The following is a 23,191-nucleotide window of genomic DNA, read 5'->3' on the forward strand; positions in this document are numbered from 1 at the left end:
ATATTCTAATAAGAAGAACAGAAAACAAGTGATTCGTATGCCTGACTGCCAGCACAGAGCAAATTCAGCATAATACTTCCCTTTTTCACAGACCTAATTTCTCATTCCAAAATCCTCTAACAGAAAAGAAAACACACGAAAACAAGTATAAACTGGAAGCTTGCACAACTGTTTGAGTAGGCAGCTTTACCCTGAACATAAAAAAAAGGGAAAATACTGAACTCTGATAATTTCAGTGACATATGTTCTACTGCAAACAATCAATAGCTACTTAGTTTTAAACTGAAATGCTTGGAGAAATGGAGCTAGAGAGGATGTAGACTGTCCAAAATCTTCAGCTCACATGAACTGAAAAAACAATAACTCTACAGCCTCTTTGTATCTTTGCAAGGAGAATAAAAAAGTATGACAGAGACACAAGGGGTACTGCAGTACAACAAATACACCCAACATACTTTTATTTTCTTTGTTTTCTCTTGAAATAAGGTGTGTGTATATGAGCACTGAAAAGTAAAATACCATTCACTGATTATTATCACACTCAATACTTAAGATTCTAGTATAGACAATAATTTGTCTACGAATGCTAAAGACAACAGTAGGATAAATGTATTAATCAGCACCTTAATTTTTACTAGAATATAATATTGGCTCTAAAAATCAGTAAATCAGTGATATAAACTTAGTTACTTTTGCATATAAGAAAATGCAGCTGGCATGAAATGCTAAGTATACACACATATATATTCAATAGGATTTAATCCCAGATTGTATAAAAATCTGACCTTCACAATGCTATTTTTACTTCAGAACTGTATTTTTAATTAAACTTGAAATTTGATACTTGAACTCCTACAGCTCAAAGCCAACTTCAATAGCTGATATAAAATAACAGCTGCTAAATTTTATGAGAAAGTACAGAAACTGAAAAGCCTTAAACCAAATGTTAGTGAACAATTTTACCTGTTTCACTCTACCTCCTCTCTAAAGAAGAAACTACAATCAGCATGGATAAGAAGACGTGTTTAAGTAAGTTGGAACGTGCAGGACAATTCATGACAAAGATTTTTAGGAGAAGCACAAGCAGGTAGACTTGAGGGAGTTCTGGAAAGGTATACTTTTCTGAGAAGTAGCTCATTACTACCAAGTTCAAAATTACCTACATGCCAAATTATTACATAAAATAAAATTCAGCCCAAAAATTCACTTCAAATTTCTTACCTCTCCATTTTCCACCACAGCCATGGAACACATCTGTCCACAAGCTATATTAACAACTATTTTATTTTGTAGGCAGCTAGTAACTCTTCGAGGAATTGGCTGATTAGCTGTTGAACCAGATCCAACCTGGCCTGAGTTATTATAACCCCATGTGTATACCTGTTGCAAGACAATTGTCATAAAAGATAGCTATATAACGTACAGTTCAAAGTACATATTCAAGAGAGATAAAAGCAATATGCATAAAAAACGATATTTTAAGGTCAAGTGGATGTGTTCTAGTACTAGGAAATTACTAGGAAGATACGTAGCTTTACAATTCAATAGTTTCTAACAAAAATACGCCAATCTAAATATTTATATATCCCATTCTTTTATGTTCCTCCACTCAAAGGTAAGAGGCAACATGACAGCCGCATTAATGCTGGAAGAATCCATTTCTAGTTTTCCAGAACTCAAAGTAGAATGGCTAACTGGCACAAACAGCACCTCAGAGTACATGACAGGAAACTTTTTACTTTGGCAAGTAGAATTCCTTATATGAATGTAATTTACATTAATGTCAGCTTTAATGCCATTAAGCATTTACAGTAGAATGCAACATAGGAAGGAACTGGCTTCCTTCTACAAAGAAATCATAATTCGGTATTACAAGATGTGGCACAAAAACCAGTATTCCCCGTGCACTTTAAATCCATTTTTATCAAACATTTGTGTTGCATCAGCACAGTGAAGACAGCAAAAAGCAAGCTTTAATGCTCTAGGTGCAGAATGTTTTCCTGTTTCTCACACATGTGAGTTTCATTACGAGAAAATAGGTATTTACTCCCTCTATTCTCACCTCTCCATCAGATGTTAACACCATAGAATGATGAGAGCCACAGGCAACTTCAGTAACTTTCTTGTTCACCAAGTTAGTAGAGACTTGACAGGGAACGAAACCATGATTTGTTGTACCATTGCCCAGCTGACTATAAGCATTGTGACCCCATGTATACACTTCTCCTTCTACAACAAAAATGCAAAGAGCTGGTTTAAAAATCTCTATTTTTCCAGTAAGTACACAATGTAAAACTACAAACTGAAAAGTCAAAGTCAATAACAATATACATATTTAAGTGTATAAATATATATATGGCCTTTGGGGCTCTTCAGCCCACGGACATATCAGTGCTACCTTCACATAGCATTAAACACAAATGCAAAAGGATAGTATCACCATAGTCATAGTAAAGGAAAACATTGCTACAAGAAAAGGGATGGTGCAATACAGAAAATAAAAGTTCCCATTTCAATTTCTTTGTTACTGACAATCAAAGTTTCTTGTCTATGCCCTGGCACTGTTTCCCACTTTGGAAAATTCAAATAGCAAGCTTACAATACGCATGAGGATGCTTGTAAGAAAAACCTATTACTATTTATTAATAAAAATTATATTATTTACTTATTATTTAAACATACTATTCATGTCCTGTATTTTGAAAAACATGCTAGTAAAATTAAGACTGCAAGATATGTCTGCTTGTGTTAGACCAATGGCTGACCCAGTGCAAAATTCTGTCTCCAACTGGCAATAGCAAAAAAAGCTCCTGTTTAAGGGAAACACAAGCCTGGTCACTCTTTGCAGTTCCCAAGCATTGACAATCACTAGAGTACAGATATTACAAGGTATTTCCAATTCTCTTTAATGTACATAGATTGGCCTCTTATCTATGAATTTAACACCTTTTCATATTCACTTTCCTTTATCTGTTTTAAATCAAGTGTCCTCTAGCTACAGTAGTGCAGGACTTGATGAATAGCTGTCCCACATTCATCTTGTCTATTATCATCATCATCATTTTCTAAACCCAAATTGTGCCATAATTGCAGGAGAGCTGGGTTTGATATACAACTCCATCAGATTTCTAAGGAGATCACCAAACTCCTTATCCCTAAGAAGATTTCCCTCAGAACTATAAAGGCAAAATATGCTACACTAAACCAATATTTCTCTATAATAACTGGCTAAATCTAATCACTTTATCCTGTAAAAAGTCAACAACATTTTCTTTGTTTGACCAACATGTGAATACACATTTCAGTGAAACAGCCACACAGAAACATACTGGAAATGACAATAATTAACACAATAATTGTGAAACACATAATGGCTCTCTGAAGGGTAGGTTAAAAAAGGCTATGCTGAATGGAAGTGATTCATGTGAATGGAGTTATGGGTAAAAATGATCAGGGATCAGTTCTGAACCTGCTCTTTTGCAATACTTCATCATCTGGGCAAGAAGTATGAGTGTATCAGTGAGAACTGCTAGCAACAGAGCTCAGAATAATACATACACATATATAAAAAAAGGATGCAAAATGATCTGCCATGAGGACTACAGAAAATGGTGAAACATAATTTAATATAAAGTATACATTAACAGCATAATTCCCCTCACCTACTTTTAGTCATCTAATCTAGACTACTCAAAAACACTTCTATTAATATAGAAAGAAAGACAAATGTGAATATCATGAGGCAGGCTCTAGCAGAACCTCACTGGGAACACAATATTAATAATTTGTCTTTGACAATAATGTACTTAATTATGAACAGAGGAGCCACTACCACGATGTGGATAACAGAGTGTCAATGCAGGAAACAAAATGCTGGGAGGCAATATAACAGGTCTTAAAAGCACATCCAAAAGTAGGTACTGGAGAGAAAAGATCAATTTTAGCTAAAGAACAGTGTTGGCACAAGAACATATGGGCATAATATTGCCACTAATGCATTTCAAAAGCAATCGGAAGTTCCAAACTTAACTGAAAAGTGAAAGAAACCCCATCCTCAAGTAGTTACAAGATCAAAGTAGAGCTTGAAAAACTTTTGAAGATAATAAGCTACGAACAAAGCTAGCTGACATGTCATATTCACCAATGAAAATATGTTGGACTTAACAGCTCAGAATACCTTTCACAATTCTCTCTCTGTGTTACCAGTACCGACCTTTCACACCTGCTGAATGAATTAAAGTGGACTATCAGAAAAAGCAATATTCAGATAATACTTTACCTTCTGTAGCAAGAACAACATGAGGGCCACTTCCATAACTCAGACAGGCTATCTTTTTGCCACATAGGGAATCTAACCTCTTTGGTTCAATAGTACTCTGCATGTCTCCTGTTCCCAAACACCCACTGCAGTTCATGCCAAGCACAAAAACCTGTTATAAAAGAATCACAGACTTATAATTTAGGTTGGAATGGAGCCTCCTCCAAAGGTCACTTAGTCCACCCACCATGCTCAACAAAGACCTAAACAGATCAGTTGACTCAAGGCCGTGTCCAGTCAATTCCACAACCCCTCCAGGATTTAACCCCTCTTATGGTAATTTTTATTGTCTAGTACTGAATCAGAATTTCCCATCTGCCAGTTTATGTCTCATTCTGTCACTATGCACTTGCAAGAAATGTCAGACTCCATCTTCTCCTTATCCTCTGATTGTGATAGGAAGCCATTAATTTTAACTCAAAATGTTTTAGTAGCAAACAAAATAATCAGACAATTTTGCATGAAACTTTCTCTAGGTATACTATCATAGTACTGGCTTGCAGAATAACTTGATACATAAGTGATTAAACATGCCACGTTCATACACACTCTTGGACAATTACCTCATCATTTTCAGTTGCATACAACACTTCATTACCAGCACTGCCAAATACACAGGCTTGACGAATTAACTTGAGCTCCTCTTGGGAACAGAGAGAAAAAATTGGCCATTTCCCAACATCCAGCATCTTCAGGGCTGACAATAATGTTGCCTCCAAGACCTGGTATTATAAAAAATGCTATCAAATACCTAGACAGAGAGAAATATATGCTTTTGCACAGTAAAAAATTAGAGAAACACCACTACCTCCTTTTTCAGCCACAAATCAGTATTTTAATTCTAGAACAATATGTGAAAGGAAGACATTAAAATAAACAAAATATATCATGATGTAGAAAGAAGGGATCTATATTCATAGAGAAAAGTACCATATAGGAAGTTAAATGGAGAGGTCATAGTTTCATTATATTCATACAACATGACTGCTAGCTTATAGAACTCAATGTACAGTATTCTAATATAAACTATAAAGTATATATTCAGAACTTGAAATTGGTGTATTTTCCTCTGGGGCTAAAATTACTGTTGAAAGAAGAAACCAGAAAAAAAGTCTGCCCAAGAATATACTTATCTTTGAAAAATATGCACATTTGTTTTTATGCATTGAAAATGGAAACTTGAGAAAGGAAAAAGTTTCTCAAGTTTTTGCCTTTACCTCTGAAATTTACTTCTGCGTTTCAACAAGTATTGAGTCTTTGGGAACTTCCTAAGAATATTTACATTTTAAGTAAGTAGACTTTTAATAAAATAAAAAAGACAATTGAACATTTCCCAGCTTATCCAAGGACAGATTATAATTCTACAGTTAAAGGAAAGGAGTAACAGATCTGTCCTAACATTAAAACCAGTCAAGCTAATGTCTGAATCTCATGCAACATTTCTACTGCTTTGGTATAGCATAAAGCAGAAAAATGCTGCAGTATCAACATTTAATAACAAATTCTGCATGGTGTGTGCATCAAATTTTCTTCACTGAAATTGAAACAGGCTCTCCATGTGAGGGAAAAAAACTTTACTTGCCAAATCAGAAGATAAGCAAGAATAGATTTTACCTACCACAGGTATGATGTATTTTACCACATAACAGTGAGGACTGCATCATTAGTTTATTTCAAGCAGACTTATAAAATGATCTATTACACTACATATTTTTTTGTACCTCTGACTGAAACAAAGATGTGAATAAATTCTAATTTGGAGTCTGAAGCACGTTATGTCAGTCATAACAATATCACTTACTATGAAAAAATACACAGAAATAGAGATAACATTTGAAAGTCAAAATATAAACCCTAAATTAATCCTGAATTAAAAGGAAATTTTTAATTTTAAAGAAACAAATATCACCTAATGACACATTTCTTTATTATATACTTCTGAGAAGAGGAAAGGAAGATTGGTCATCTTCACAAAAAAAAAAAGTTGTGGTTTTGATCACACCAGTTCTTTCTCCATCTCCTCACAGCAAATAACTGACCAATTTCAGCCAAATTTGCAAGTGAAAGGGAAGTAAGATTCTGCTGACACAATCCATTTGGCAGCAGTCAGCTGGACAAACAGACATTATGTTATTAAATAAGTCAGCGAGCAAGTAGGTGCAAGCTAATCCAAGCAAATGCTGTCCTCCATGACGCATAGCAGGCTTCACAGAGATGAAGGACCAGAATCCATACGGAATCAGTCTTCATTCATCTGCTGTTTGCAGAATAATTTGTTTTATGTCAAGAGGCTAGCATTAATTCTACAGCCCTCTTAAAATATGATAATGGATACTGAAAGCATCACAGACTACTCTTCCAGTTGCATCACCAAAGCTGCATCCCACTTTTGCTCAAGACTGATGAAGCCTGAGGTTCAAAAGGACAGTCAGGGTGTCCTTCATTTGTACAGATTCCTTTACTAGAATAATATATTGATTTCTTTACAATGTGGGCTCTAAATTCCAAATGCTCAGTGGGTCAGAACCCATTCATTTCAAATAGAAAAGTTTTTTTCTGTAACTTCCTTCTAGAAAGCACTCAAGTCCTACCCTTATAATTAGTAGGTTAAACAAAACCCCAAACTGTAGCATTTCTTAACACTAAAATAATACACTGAAAGAAAAATCCCTAACTAATCTTATAATAAGCAGTCAAGGACATACTTATGATACTGATATTTTTTTAACAAAAACTTTATCAGACAAAAAAATATGCATAATCTAAATCATGTCTCTGGAATTATTAGTTACATTCAACTCAGTAAGAGTTACTCTTTCACCTTTCAATACTTTCTCCCCTTACACACTTCTCCATTATATTTTGTTTCAAGAAAATGAGAAACAGCTTGAACTATCAGCCTGCCAATATTTATATCCCATAAGTGATCAGTTCCCTCATTATATTGCATGAAGTCATGAAAGGCAGAGCTAGATCTGAATCTTAGGACACAGACCTGAATCATGTGAATATATTGTTCTTCTAATATTTTGTGGATCACTTAAGCAAGATTTCTTTTGCCAGTATCCTTTCTTCTACCTATAGCTTTTGTGTCTATCTTGAAAGTTACTAGCATTTACTAAGCTACTGCTAAATGGAACCAAGCTTCTCCCTTTTGAGCAGAGCAGTACAGAACTCTCAATACAAATTCACACTCTGACCTTGGCACTGACTCCTTGAGGAGGAGGTTCATCCTCCATATGGATTTCTGCTTGTGTCCCCCTGCAGAGAGAGAACTGTGGTTAAAATCACCATATCATATTGCTGCAAAACTACATTATGAAACTATACACACTGGCTCAATATTAAGCCAGAGCTATTTGATTCTGTGGAATGAGAAAACAAGAGAATGAGAAAATGAGAAAACAAAGCTCACTCAGTTCTGCTCTTATATTCAACTGTACAATTATCAGTTAGACAGACTCTGCACTTCTGTATTCTTTCATAAAATATTAATTCTTGGACAAAACAGGTTTTCTAAAACAAGTAGTAGAACTAATCATTCTGTGATTGGAAAGAAAGATGTTTTATGAACACAATACTCCAATGTATTTTTATTGCAGTATTGAGAACCTTGCTGACATAATTCTTCAAGACATTTCTTTATGTAAAGAAAAAGCACACTGGCCAGAGTATTAATTTCTGGCCTAAGCCTTCAAATGCTTTTATTCCAGTTACGTTCTGAAAACCAGTGTTAGAAAAATATTTGGGTCTGTTCAGGTTTACTGAGAGTTCTTAACATATTCATTCTACTTCAGAAAATATTGCCAGAAAATAATTACTTAAAATTACATGTCTGTAAAATTCTGACTACAGGCAAAATAACATCCAATAAACCAGCTACCAACTTACTGAGTTACTTTTCAGAGGAATATCATGCTAAAAGGAGTATCAAATGCAGCTACATAAAATGACCCAACTTACTGCTCAACATGTTTCTTATGTAAGACTTCATGCCATAAGACCTAAGCCAAGGGCATAAAATACATGAAATTCATATGATTTAAGTACTATAAATGTTAATGATTTAACAAATATAATTTAATTTACTGAATAAACAAAAAAAATTATTTACTTAAAATGAATAAAACCCCAACTAATTGCTGCAGCTCAGCTATACTGAATATGCACACTGTTAAGCTTACTCTTTAACAAAACTCACAAATCTACATACACACAGTGTATTTCATACACTTAGTTTGAACATGAAATGATAAATTCAGCTCGTGTGAAAGTCCAGCTACTCTCTTGTCCATGTTGACTTTGAGCTTAAGGCTCAGACACGCAACCAAACTGAAATAACTTGAAGCTAAGTTATATTCCCTTTCAACTAGAGAAACTAAAGGGCTGATACAGTTGCCTACAGGTTAGCACCTATTGCTTTTTGAGATAACCTTGGGGATCCCAGCACCAAACAGTGCTGGCAGATATGATACATGACCTATAAGGTATCTGTGCCAAGCTGGAACAGCAGCTAAGAATTAAATGGCACCAGGCAGTTACACAGGTGCAACCGAGCAGAGCCCTAAATAAACACAGACAGCCATTTACCATGCTTTGCAACTTCATGAAAATAGAGTAACCTGTTGAGCTCTTGCAGTTAAGCAATTTGTTATTTTCTTATTTTCTCCAACAACTTACTTGCGCAAGAATTTATGTACGTCTTCTCTACTTAAACTAGAAACAACTCATCTAATCAAGGCCTTTGGCATGACCACAGCCTGAGCAGGACTGTACCACTGAACTGAAGTTCTGAAACATTTAATTTCAAGTATGTGAGTAGTCCTACTGCAAAACTGATTATCAAGGCTATCCAATATTTTGCAGTATCAATTTACAGCACTGCCTAGCAATGCTGATATGGTACCCACTTCTTGGCCATCCTTAGCCTACGCTCAGCCCCCAAAGAAATAATTATTAACAATTAATTTTCTAACTTAAATAAATGTAGAAATCCACATTTTCTCCCTCAGGCCATTTGATACATAACTGATATCCGTGATTTTGCCATTTCTAATATTTCCCTTCAATTGCATCTGTTCAGACAAAAGCATGGTTTGACTTTAAAAGCACTTTATTTGTTAGTATAAAGAAAGGTACATTAGAGTCTAATCACCTCAGTTACTTAATAAAAGGTGCTCCAGTTCACTGCTTTTCAGTCCCCACAAAGATGCTGACCCCACGAAGTTCTGCCCTGACTTCTCAAGAATAAAGATCAATTACATGTCCTCGCAACTCAAAAGTTATGTTTTATCTTCTCTGTAACTAAGAGAAAATTACCCTGCAACTCCATTTTCGGTTTGCTCTGAAAACACAGACACCTTATTTCTGAGCAATACCATAGGAGTACGCGGGGTGACTCAAATTATACCAGTTTATTCTTTTATTCGAATTCATGTATTCTAATACAAGTATGTACTGGTTGCCACATGTCTGCATAAGCAAAGGTGTTCTTTCTAAAAACCTGTAATTGATTTAAGAGTACATATTCACCCTGGGATCCCCAAAATAAAGACAGAGAAAAAAAATAATATTACACCTGTTTAAGTATTATTCTTATCTGTATACCTTTAAAATACTAGTGATGATTCATATTTGCCTACTTGTAAGAATTCTCCCTCCAGAAAAATAACCATTGTATATGCAGAGTGAAGCACGGAAAAAACAGTATTTTCATCAAAATGAAGAGAAAACCCCTGTATATTTGAGTAAATCAGGTACAGAAGAAAAACATATCCTAGCTATCTCAGACAAGTTATTGGGTTCATTCATCTACTAAATCTTACAATATTCACAGAATTGCTAAAAAGCCTTACTTTAAAATAGCTAGCCACTACATCTAAAAAAAATTGCAATGCTTAGTTTAGAAAGTAAAAGGGCAAGCAAAAAATATTTCCCATATATTAAAACTATAATTTTCACTAGCTGCATTCCCGCAAAAAAAATTCTAAAGTGCAGATCTAAAGGAAAAAACATCATTATTGTAAACATCCACTTCTTGAGGAAGTGCACAGCATTTTGATACAAAAATATTTATGTTAAAATTTCACCATTCTCTTATCTGGAATCCAAGAACAATTAAGAATCTGTACAGCATACTCTGGCAGTCTGAGTTTAGGTCTTAGTTCTGACCCTAGTTTCAGTCCAACCATAACAGATCTTTGGGTAAATCACACATGCTTCTGCAGTCCAGATAAGACTGAGTTAAGGAACATAAAAGTACTAATTCTAACAGCCAAGCTCTATAAGCAGTCTAAGACCATTTAACCCTAAATATTTAAACTGGTTCACTGACTCATTAGAATGTAAACATTCTTGTAGATTCTCTCTCTAGGAACTTGGCAAGCAAACAAAAATTTTCAGAACTCCACTTAGTATTTCCTCCCACTTAACTTCAGCATTTATGAGTCTCATCTGCCAAATCAAAGGTCTGTCTGCAGCTTCTTCCCCAAGAACTCTAACCACAGGCCTAGGAAAAGGAAAAAGTCACAGAAAAAAACGCAACTTGATGAGACTTTTAGGAAAGGAACCTAACTTTCTCTATTCCTGATTTCTCAGCAGTTTCCTACTGAAGTAGTCATGACATGATGCTACCTTGTCCAAGCAATTTTGCAGGAGAGATAAGACCAGAAATATTGCCAACATGTGCTCTGATTGAACGGGTGAGATTCCTTTCTAGGAAGAATATTTTCAAAATTATCTTCCTTTTTCATGTATATAATGTGAGTCTTTGGGATGGTGCTGTGCAGGGCTAAGGGTTGGACTTGATAATCCTTGTGGGTCCCTTCCAACTCAGCATATTCTGTGATTCTCTGATTCTGTGAAATGTCACTACTTCACCTAGTGCTGACAATAAATTGACAGAACTCAGCTTGTCATTCATTCCTCCACTGATGCAGCATTTTCCATAACCAAGAAATTGCAGACCTTGACAAACAGCAACCGGTTGTTTGAAAAACTGCTGACTCCAACTAAAGCATAATCTTCTCTTCTTCCCTTCTTGCTTCATGACACCAGACTGTGAATTCTTGGCTCCGGATGCAAGTTCCACTGTCTGCCTACTAATTGCACGAGAAAATCTACGTGCAGTTTAGAAGCTAGATCCAAGAAACTCTTAAAGCCAGGAATATTTAGTCTAAGAGACTGACATCCTTGACCTTGCAAGGTAGGCAACTGCTAGAGAAATATGTAATTAAAATTATTTGAGATAAAACAGCTTTATTGTCTCAATCTCCAGAGGCAAAACTTTAGTCAGAAACATGTTGTCAGACACCACCTCTCTTTTGGCATGACATCCAGTTCCACCTGTTGGCTCCAGGGATGCACCTCCAGCATAACCCTACTGAAGTTTTCAGAGGTTCGCCTACATGCAGTATGCTGTATTGGAGCTACATGATTGAAGCCTATTTGCAAAGCCCTTCTTTCCAGTATCATCATCACCCCCAAACAAAAATTGGTTGCCATGAATACAAGCAGTGAAGGATAAGATTTAAGCAACACATAAAAGAAACATGGGCACATGAAAAGCAAGAAAGACAGTGGGAACACTGTCCTGTTACCCACACTTAGCAACATCCTTCAATAGAAGTTCAATGCGCCTACAACGAAGAGCAAATATATCAGCGGAAAACATTTTGAAAGAAGTGAGAAAATAGGATAGAAAACAGAGGGCATGATTTTTCAACTTTCCAATGGTTTAAAAATAAGTGTTAGGGTCTGGTGTGAAATTTCTGCCCTAAGTGACAAAATGGCTTTGAAAAATCTTATATAGATTCCTGGGGACACCTTCCACTCACCTCCAAAAAATTTAACCTTGGGATTTTGGGCTAGCAAGACAATTTGTCTAATTTGATTTTTAGAAAGACACCTAGGACTATTAAAAGTCCTATATGATGGTAAGACAAGTGCTCATATTAAGTTTCTTTATTTTTCTCATTACTATTCCAATTACTTTTTCCACTTTAGAATTGTTTATCACCATCATTGATGTAGAATGGTGGATTGTTTACCAGCCAGCAACAAAAATGGAAGCAACTTAAAAAAAGTCATCATCACCCACAAGAAGGAAAATCTTTACAACAGAAGAAAAAAAAAATCTTGTTAAATAATCAAACATTCTGTCAGTCTCTTGACAACAGGATGTCATTCCTGTGTCTAAATCTAACCTAATGTAGTCTAATTTAACTGAAATATAACCTGAGATACTAATGAAAAACATTTGTCCACAATTTTTATGTAGCTGATCCAAGATTTTCAGAAAACTAACTTGAAAAGTTCTTTCTCTTTGCTGAATTGTTAGCCAAACTATAAATACACTTCAGTTCCTGCAATCTATACATACACCAAACATAATAAAATACAACTGATGCAACCATTGGCTCTTGCCTATTTTAAATGCTACATAAAATGTTATTTACCATACAACTGATTTGGTAGAATTGAAAACTTATTCTTCATTTTGACTTTCCAATATGAAAGTTCAAGGAACTGGCTTTAGAGGAAAAAAAATATTTCAAAGACTTGATTTTAAAAGAATTTTATTAAAAATATTGACCATGTAACAGAACAAAACAATTCAAAATAATGCAGTAAATATGTGAAAGAAACAGCTATTATTTTTTTAACAAAGTTAAAGAATTGTAGTGTGGAAACTATTAAAGCTTTAGGAACTTAAGAAACACTAACAGGTCATGCAGTTGTTCAGGATAAACCACATATAAACTTCAGATGTCAGGTGCCCTTGTACCTGCACATGGAAGCCTGACTGAATATCAGTTCCATGCCACAGGAACTGCACGCCTGGAAAGATCCCTTCTGTTACTATGTAATCACAGATACTATACTGCATTAGCAGAAAAACAGCATGCAAATGCACACATTTTGTTATGCTCTCTCTAAGTAGATCTGACCTAGCCTAAATTGTTTGCAGCCTACAGTTACCTGAACCAGCCAAATGCTGAGCCATACATCAGGTCTAGCTGTCCTTTGACCTCACAGTCTGTTCTAGCTGTTAAAGAAGAAATATTGATAGTTTCTACAGTTCTAACTTTTAAGCCCCTCCTTAGATGTCCACAGAAGGTCATTCTATCCTTAGACTAAGTGCTCTGATTTATAAAATATATCTTCTTAAACATTCTAAACCTCAACAAAAAACATAAACATAAACATTACTAAACCACACCTGGCTTTCTTTCCTACATTCCTTGTTTACTTCAGTTTAGCACAATCTGCACATTGGAGCCGTGGTCTGTGACAGTCTCCTGCCTACACCTAAGAAGGCTACATATTGAGTCACCAAGATCTTTTTCAAGATGATGTCTAGCACAGCTCCAGCATAAATCTGGCTGTAGCATCTCTGTAACATTGGGCACTTGCCAGAGCACTTCCCATGAACCCAGCATGCAATGCCTGGGTGAGTGGGAGGATGGCGAAATCGTTCCCCTACACAAAGTCAGAATTTACGTAGGTATACACCTGAAACACACATATATAGAGGTATATACATCAAACACACACACACGTGCATATCTAAAAAAAATGAATCATATATATGTATACACACACAAATACACACACATCACAGGTATTACATACCCAGAGCTAAGAATTCTGATAGTTAAAATATTTTTATAGTTATAGCTGTCTGCACACAAAGATACTGTATGTTAGAAAAGCGATACAATCTCTGTACATAAATTCTATAAATAGAATGTGTATATGAAGCCCACTTCCTCTACCAGTAAATGACTCTGTATCTGTCCATTTCTGTATTTAACAGTCTTCTGATAGCGGAACTGCTGAACTTTAAGTGGCAAGAGCATTGTATCAGATATAATACCTAGAGGTTTCCCAACTCTTAAAAATAATTAAGAGACAAAATGTTATTCTTTGTGGTATAAGTGTAGGCTTCTAATATTATTTCTACCACTGGAGTAGTCTCCTCCAAACTGCAACAGATCACATGCATCATGATGCCAAGGTCATTTTATCTCAACTTTATCACTCAGTGGTCTTACTTCTATTATTGCTTTTATCTTATTTCTATCTATTTTACTTACATGTTTAAAGAAGCTTTAAAAAACAATTGTCTATAACTAACTGGGAATTACTGATGTCAATTCTCACTGTAGAACTGCACTTTATCTCTTAATTTTTATTTTACTTAACTATCCTTTTTCTACTCTTTATTCCTAAAATCCTTTTTGAGATGGGCAGAAGTTGTTTTCATTAGATCTTTTTTTTTGGATATAAATTCCAAATAGATTCTACCTTCGGCACAAGGTAGAATTTGCTTTGTACCCTCTTTACTTCTTCTAGGGCCCTCAGGATTCCTGTACAAACAACATCACTAATTAATCCTCCTGATTTTTCTAAGTTTGCCCATCTGAAATTGAGAATTTCAAACCTGTCTCTGTTTAGTCACCTATTTTACTTCTATTTATTTAAAAATGTCCAAGATACAAGATCACAAATTAATAAACCAGCTCTTCCTGGAATTTTCCACACTGCTTACTGAGAGCAAGTCTAAAACAATTCAGTGCTCATTTGGTAAGCTTACAGTAGTTGTATGTAAGATCAACTGGATCACTATATGCCCAAATGATGCCGTTATCTGCATCTATTGGTTGTTCAGCCTGGAAAAGATGGGGCTCCAGGGAGATCTCACTGTGCCCTCTCAGTACCTAAAAAGGTCTTATAAAAAATGAGGGAGAGCAACTTTTCACAAAGGCAGATAGTGATAGGACAAGGCAGAATGGCTTTAAACTACAAGACGACAAAATTAGATTAGATGTTAGGAAAAAATTCTTTACTCAGAGGGTGGTGAGGGCACAAGCAGATTGCCAAGAAAAGTTGTGGGTGCCCCATCCCTGGGAGTGTGCCAGGCCAGGCTTGATGTGGCCCTGGGCAACCTGGTTTAGTGAGTGGCATCCATGGCAGGGGGTTGGAACTAGATGAACTTTAAGGTCCCTTTGAACCTAAACCATTCTGTGATTCTATGATCTAAGAAAGAAATCCATCTGTGACATAATTCCTGATAGCATCTCCCAGTAAGTGATATTCTTATCCAAATCCAACTCCTGCAGTCTATGGCAGACATAATCAAAAGCTCTTATAATTTTATTTTCTCAAAGCAATGATACATATGCTTGACTCTTTTTTTATCCACACAATCTCTTCCTGCTACTTTATGGTCCATCACATCATTCACACTCCACATCATTCTGACACATTTATTTCTCATATCTGGACAGCATTACCTCTCCTACCCACATTCAGCAGGGCGATTAATTCTCCACATTTCCTTTACCCCATGCTTGCATTCATATCCTCCAACACAGAATCACAGAATCATAGAATGGTTTGGCTTGGAAGGGACCTTAAAGATCATCTAGTTCCAACCCCCCTGCCATGGGCAGGGAACACCTTCCACTAGACCAGGTTGCCCCATCAGAGCCCCATCCAGCCTGGCCTTAAACACTTCCAGGGATGGGGCATCCACAACTTCTCTGGGCGACCTGTTCCAGTGCTTCGCCACTCTTACAGTAAAGAATTTCTTCCTAATATCGAATCTAAACCTACTCTCTTTCAATTTGAGCCCATTCCCCCTTGTGCTGTCACTACATTCTCTTGTTAACAGTCTCGCCCCATCTTTTGTCAGTTCCCTTCAGGTACTGAAAGGACCATCAGTTCAGCCCAAATGGTTTCTGCTGCTGCACAAGCATGACTTCCTACAGACCTTACTCTGTTCATAACCGCGAGTAAAATCTTTTTACTAACTGTGCGCGATATTAGGAATCCACCGATATCAGAAATTTCACCTCCACAAGGAAACACGGTTCAATCTAACGGTCCCTGATTTCCAAAGTATTCTCTCTTTTCCTTAAAACCACAAATGGTCGCCAAGCTCAGCTTGTCTAAGGTGCCGCCACCATCACACTCCTGTGCACCTGCGGGCATCAGGCACCCCCAACCACACAAACGTAACTCCTGTCAGAAGTGGAACACACGCACAGACACACAGCCCCCGCCTTCCCCGTTATCGGCCATTTCCAAACCCGGTGCCCGGGAGACGCAGCCCCGAGGAGTGCAGCACCACCCCGGCCCAGCACAGGCAGCGCCCTCCCCCTGCCCCGCTCCCCACCGACGGCCGCACGGGGAATCGAAACACGGCGAAGGGGGGGAGCCAACCCCCTTCCCTCCCCTTCCCTCCCCGCCGTCCGCCGCAGCTTACCTTCCTTCCCCGCAGGCGGCGACGGCCCCTCCTCCCCACTCCAATGAGCCAAGGGAAGATGCTGCCACGCTCAGGCACCTCCTCACCACGAAGGCGGGGGGAGAAGGGGAAGAGGAAGGGAAGGGGTTTGGCACCTCCCAGGGATCCACCCACTGCAGCAGGAGCCTGGAAAGCGGCAGCTTCTGTCCTGCGAGCCCGGCGGGGGAAGGGCTTCTGTCCCCGCGGCAGACAGGCCGGCTGGCTGCTTGGGAATGCTGCAGGGGAGAGCAGAACTCCTGAAGGCCTTGTCCCTTGTGATGACATGTCTGTTTTAGGAAGACATGGTCAGAGCGGGTACAGTGTCGAGGGAGACACCACTTCCCTCCTCAGAATCACAGAATCAATTAGGTTGAAAAAGACCTCTGAGATCATTGAGTCCAACCCATGACCGAACACCACCATGACAACTAGACCATGGCACATCCAGTCTTTCCTTAAACACCTCCAGGAACAGTGCGCCAGCTCCCTGGGCAGCCCGTTCCAGGCTGTTGCCTGGGCCTAAGTACATGTGGCAGCAACACACGGCATGAGACCTGTGGTCAAAGGCAAATGTTAGGGAAATGTTAAATATTGCTATACTGTTCCAATGTGCAATCATTTTTTTCACAAAGGAAGTGGGAGAATATTAAGTATTCTTCTACTTCTCCTATGGCTTATGTTTAAAATTAAGCACTCCCAGAGAGGATAGACTTGATAAGCTTTCCTAAAAGCAACAACCTGCCTGTTTTGCTTGGTTGTGTCTCTTACCTGTGTGTGATAATACCCTTCCATCTTGCTGTGGGGGATATTCACACAATCACAGAATATGCTGAGTTGGAAGGGACCCACAAGGATCGTAAGGTCTGGCTCCAAAGAGAATGGCCCATATAGGGATTGAACCCACAACCTTGACATTATTAGCACCAGGCTCTAACCAACTGAGCTGGTCTTAGGGTCATTGAGTACAACTCCTGGCCCTGCACAGGACTATCCCCAAGAGTCACACCATGTGCCTGAGCTTTAAGAAGCCAAACGCTTCTTTCAGTGGTGCTGTGACCACTTCCCTGGGGAGCCTGTTCCAGTGCCCAACCACCCTCTGGGTGAGAAACCTTTTACTAATATCCCACCTAAACCTCCCCTGTCATAACTTCAGGCCATTCCATCAGGTCCTGTCACTGATCACCACAGAGAAGAGATCAGTGCCTGCCCCTCTTCTTCCTCTCACGAGGAAGTTGTGGACTGCAATGAGGTCTCCCCTCAGTCTTCTCCAGACTTAACAGACCAAGTGGCCTCAGCCACTCCTCATATGGCTTCCCCTCAAGGCCCTTCCCCATCTTCGTTGCCTTCTTTGGACGCTCTAAGAGCTTAATACCTTTATTATAATGTGGCACTCAAAACTGCACACAATATTCAAGGTGAGGCTGCACCAGTGCAGAGCAGAGCAGGACAATCCTCTCCCTCAACTAGCTGGTGATGCTGTGCCTGATGCCCCCAAAGACATGCAATTCAGAGACCTTTGCTGTAGTATCCAATGATATGGTTACACTTTTCCTGTGGAAACCTTATTCAGAAGGAGGAAGTTTGCTCTGGGACTAAAGAACTAATATCCTATTAAAAATTAAATTCCTTTAAGGAAGGAGGGTCTCAGGTTTTTTTGTGGGAATGACAGCCTCATAAGAATTTCTTGACATTTTAAAGATTGATATACTTGGATGCAAACCTTTGGCTGTCCAAAAATTAGGTTTGTGTAAGTAAAAGTAAAGTAGCAAAAACATGTCCTCACAGTTACCAAAGGAGTAGAGACTCCATACTTGTATGTTCTCCCTACCTACTACATTGCGTGAGAGTCTCAATCACTAGGCTACACACGCCTTGCATCCCATTCCTCACCTATTTAATGCATAATGTGCCTGTAGTGCTGTACACTGTAGATTACCAGTGTTTTTCCCTAATATGCTCCCCAATGCTCACGTTTTCGGCCACTGACTGCAGTGTTTTCTGGAGCCACTATCTCCTTTTAGTTTGTCAGCTATTTTTTATGCTTCTGAATGCACTCAACTTCCTGTGCATGCATCCAGAATGCATTGTCATCTGCAAAGGTATATGTTTACTGTTTTGTTAGCTCAGTCACTTTGGTTCCTCCAAGATGAGAGTATTTATTGCTTGGAGTGGTTTCTGCGTTTCAAATTCATTCATCCATAATGATGTGTGTAAAGTGTGGGATGGAAGACAATGAATTTTTGGGGACTGGGCTCATTAAGGACTATATGCAATTTCCAATAGTTTTGTTTTATCTTTGTGTAGAATAAAATGATTGCTCTGTAACACAAAGCAACTTGTCTGTTACCATGTTCCCTCCTCAGTTTTCTGTTTTCTTGCACACAGTTCAAGGGGGAAATATTATCATAGAATCACAGAATGGTTTGAGTTGGAGGAACCTTAAAGATTCTCTAGTTCCAACCCCCTGCCATGGACAGGGACACCTTCCACTAGACCAGCTGGCTCAAAGCCCCACTCAGCCTAGCTGGATCTCAGATACATGTGTAAGTATAATAATATACTTGATACTTTCAGCCAAGCAGACAGTGCTAACAACATCCAGTGGAAGCTGAAAATATTAATTTTCAGATTGGCAGTAAAGGGTGATTGCCTCCTAAAACAAGTTTTATCTTAGGCTGTGAGCTATATATTGATTCTTCAGTGCACATTTAAAAAAAGTATTGGATATTCTTCTAAAAGTTATGCTCTATTTAACTCAAAGTGCTGTGTACTCTGTTAGGCTGAAGGTTACACTTACAAGCAGTGGAACAGATGGTGTATTTGATCCACTGAAACAAAATGCAGTTTGATACAGTGAAATCCTTAACTCTAGAAGCAATGGATGTAGACCTATAAGCAGAGAAACTGAATTCTGCAACATTTAGCTAAAGGATTGAGTTCAGTGAACAACAGCTGAAAGTGTAATGCCAGAGGATGTAAAAGTGAAAAAGGCTAATTTCATTCCTGAATGTGCCAAGAGAGTAATCAACAGTAGTTAAAAGGTAATTTGCATCCAGTGGTTAGTATTTTAAGCCAGCTAGTAAGATGCTGCATATAATGGTGTTTTACATTTTGATAAGGAAGTTGAAAATGTGATAGGCTGAATGAAATGATAAATAGTTTGAAAACAAGAGATAGCAAAAGAGATTATTTGTTTAGTTTACTGAAAATGGTTTAAAAAAAAATTGCAGTTTATAGCTTCCTTACAATGACAAAATATTAGGTACTGAGTGGCATTTTAATTTAATGGAAAAAAAGACATAAGAAACAATGGAGAGAAATTAAAGCCTGAAGAATTCAAATCAGAAATGAGGCTCAAATTTCTGACAGTGAAAGTCTCAATTTTTTATACCTTCAGGTAAAACCTGGTCTCATTATTTCTGCCTTTCCTTCCATGCCAGTTCTTGAACTCCAGTCTCATTTTCCTCCTTTCATTCAAACTGTCTCCAGTTTGTTTTTCTTCTTTCCTAAATGTAATTCCAGATTTAGAACTCAGCAGCAATGGAAGGGAATTGGAATGGAAAGGAATGCTCATTGCAGGGCGGTTGGACCAGGTGACCTTTAAAGGTCACTTCCAACACAAACTATTCTATGATTGTATGATTCTAATATGTGCCTGTCTCATCTTACAAACACTCTTATAGTTCTTCCCAGTATTTCTATTAATGACTTCGATGATGCTCATTACATTTTTGTTTGATATGAAGCTGGGAAGGACTGGCAGTGCACTGGAAGGCAGTCTAATTTTAGCTTATACAGTAGCATCACATCATTGCAAAACAGGTAAACATCATACTAAGATGTTTAAAAATAGTATCCTAAGATAGAAAAGAAACATTGCCGAGTTCTGAGAAAACGCTATTACAAAGAGCAAGGAGAATATTTGTTCACTCAATACTCAGGAGAAAAATTGAAGTAAAGGAGATTTAGTTTTGGCAATGGGGAAAACTGCCCTCACAGTGATAATAAGGAAGCTGGGAATAGATTGCCCAGTTAGATTGTAGTTTCCATGATTTGAGATTTATATCAGAAATAAAATAACTTTTGTTGATCCTAATTCAGGCAGTGAAAGTCAACCAGATGACCCGTTGAAGTCTTTTCCACTTTTAGGATTCTATTATTAGTTCCATGAAATTAAAAAATATTTGCAATAAAAGTGATAAAAGCTGGACTTAAAATAGGAAAATAGCAGTTTTTAATCAAAGCAAAATATCTTTCACGTATATTGATTAATAAAAAGATTATTTCACAATTACCCAATTATTCAAAATACTCAAGCAGTTTTAGTGTCTGAATTCCCTTTAAAAATCCATTGAAGTTCACTATTCTTCTTTTAGGGGCAGAATATTTTAAGAATGGAATAACAGACTGCAAGTTAGTCTTCACACAGCTGATAGAACAACAAGTCTAGAAAGAATCGTATACTTTGCTTTCAAATTCAGTAATGTCTTATAGGTTGGTCTTGACAAATCTTTGTTTATATCCAAATGTCAGCTCCTTTATGATTTTGTGATACTACCCATTACATGTGTAACAAATCAGGATTTTCCTAGTTTGAAAAGTCTGGAAGAAATATAATTCTTCATGATTTTTATTTTCAGTATACATTTCAGTAGATAATCCCTGGCTCCTCTTCTGCTTGAGTATCATTCTTTTGACATCTTCAATAGTACTGTTCTTCAGTCTAATTAACATTTTTAATCTTTTCCAGATATATTAGCAGAAATACTGTTTCACTATCAGTTTCAGTGAGTGAAGGATCAAGGCTCCACTACCTCCGTGATTACATTGCTTAGATATACATAGAAGAGATTTGCTTTAATTTTTTTTTAATCTGTGAAGCTCAAACTTTAATGAATGTTTTTGTAAATTCTGAAAACAGTTCTTTTTCAAAATTATGTCATACTACGTACAAAGGAAAAAACAGGACAGAAACTAGATCTGTGACTATTGTAATTTTCTATAAGCACTGTCATTTAATTCCTTATAAAGATGCTATTTCTTGCACCGCAGACATTCTTTTTCCCACAAAAAATGTTACAGACAGGAAATGTTTTGGATAGTGTAAAAACATTTCCTGATAAACATTTTATCACAGCTTGATAACCATTTCCTCTTGGTAGAATTTGTTTTAACTATTGTCACTATGTTTGCTTTCTTGCTATAATTAACACATGTATGTGATCTCTCTAAGTGTGCTCATCCTGTCAAACAGAGGTTTCAGCAAGTCACACATTTAATTATAACGTCACACAAGATTTTATACTGTCCATTTCCCTTCATTTAAACTTTGTCTGGATGGGTAAATGAAAGAGCAATACACATGCAGCATTCTGGGATCTGGGAATTCCCAGAAGGGTGGAGGTTCCTCAATATTCCAAATAGAGCATTGTCTGCTGTGGTTTCAGTGATTTCAGTAAGCTTCTAAAATAGCTTTAAATAAGAAGGTGGGACTTCATGTAGGATCTTGTTTTTCACGTAGACTTGAAGTTGAATTGACCTGGAAACATATCGGAAGAAATTTGTCATTTTCTAAGGAGCTTTGAAGCATTGCCATTGCAACCCAACATTGAAATGACACTACATTCAAGGATTTTATTATATCAATGTATCACCTTTTCAGTCAACAGAACCAGTTTTACCATTTTTGTAGCTATCTACTTTATAAGTGGTAAGAGAATCACTCCCATACAGCTGATTCTGATTCTTATTCGCACAAAGATTGGAGGTGTATTTAGTTATGCCTCTACGAAATAGTAGGTGGCCAGGACACAGTCTCTGGCCTTCCTAAGGGCATAGCCTAGCTCATGTCCATATTATTTAGTGCTGTATTTCCTTTAAGATCAGACTGGCCAATCAACATTACATGTCTTATGGCCCTGGAGCTCCTCTCTGTTGTTTGTCATCCTGTGGCCGTAAGCCGTAATACTTATTTATGCCTGCAGGGGTCTTTTGCAGTTCATTGTGTTTGAAAGTGACTGTTTATTACCTTTTGTTTAAAAGTTTCACCTCCACAGTTTTCTTCCCCATGTTTTTTTGAGAAAAGTAAAATTAAGTCACTTTACTGAAAGCACGTGCAATACCTACTGAGACAGCACTGAGGGAGTCTGTAGGGAAAAGACTTGGAGCACTGTTGTCTATAGAGCTGAAATAGTGTTTAGTGTGCACTGTCCTTGAACTGTGCTAGTTGGCACAGGCCAAGTCTGCCAGGAAGTCAGTTAACAAGCAGTCTGGATGTTCGTTCAGAGGTCAAGTGGTTAGGTATGATGAGTTTATGGAGTCTAATTAGGCTCTGCCATAAGTTTTATTGTTATTGGCAAGGCCTGAGTAAAGACGAGTCTGGAGGTCAAGGCTTTAGGCAAAAGCCTATATGCATAGATCTGAATTTGAAAAAAAAAAAAAAAAAAAGAAATATTATTGGTGTATTGTGCATAGGTCTATTTTGCATGCACATCCTCAATGTAGTCTTGGAAAAATATCCAAGGAAACAGAATCTGAAAGGTGGTCTTGTTTTGTTGGTTTGTCTTTTTTGTTTGGTATTTTTA

The 23,191-nt window shown here is 37.4% G+C and overlaps 1 protein-coding gene across 3 annotated transcripts in view; it reads right to left on the minus strand.

Annotated features, from left to right (window-relative positions):
• LOC135410521 (RCC1 and BTB domain-containing protein 2) overlaps positions 1-16,696 on the minus strand; it is a 36,012-nt gene extending 19,316 nt beyond the window's left edge. For 2 of the 3 annotated variants that reach the window (XR_010428717.1, XM_064647308.1), the window contains exons 1-6: positions 16,590-16,692; positions 7,519-7,579; positions 4,882-5,040; positions 4,280-4,430; positions 2,063-2,229; positions 1,222-1,380 (exon numbers count right to left, since the gene is read on the minus strand). Coding sequence is in view for 2 of the 3 variants with exons in the window: in XM_064647308.1 (XP_064503378.1) it covers positions 1,222-1,380; positions 2,063-2,229; positions 4,280-4,430; positions 4,882-5,040; positions 7,519-7,557 (675 nt within the window). In the remaining variant the exon portion in view is untranslated. Of the gene's footprint in view, positions 1-1,221; positions 1,381-2,062; positions 2,230-4,279; positions 4,431-4,881; positions 5,041-7,518; positions 7,580-16,589 lie in introns of all 3 variants that reach the window. The other variant, XM_064647307.1, reaches the window with a different exon arrangement.
• Between the last annotated feature and the right edge of the window lie 6,495 nt (positions 16,697-23,191).

This window comes from Pseudopipra pipra, chromosome 2 (genome assembly GCF_036250125.1).
Source record: "Pseudopipra pipra isolate bDixPip1 chromosome 2, bDixPip1.hap1, whole genome shotgun sequence".
NCBI lineage: Eukaryota > Metazoa > Chordata > Aves > Passeriformes > Pipridae > Pseudopipra > Pseudopipra pipra.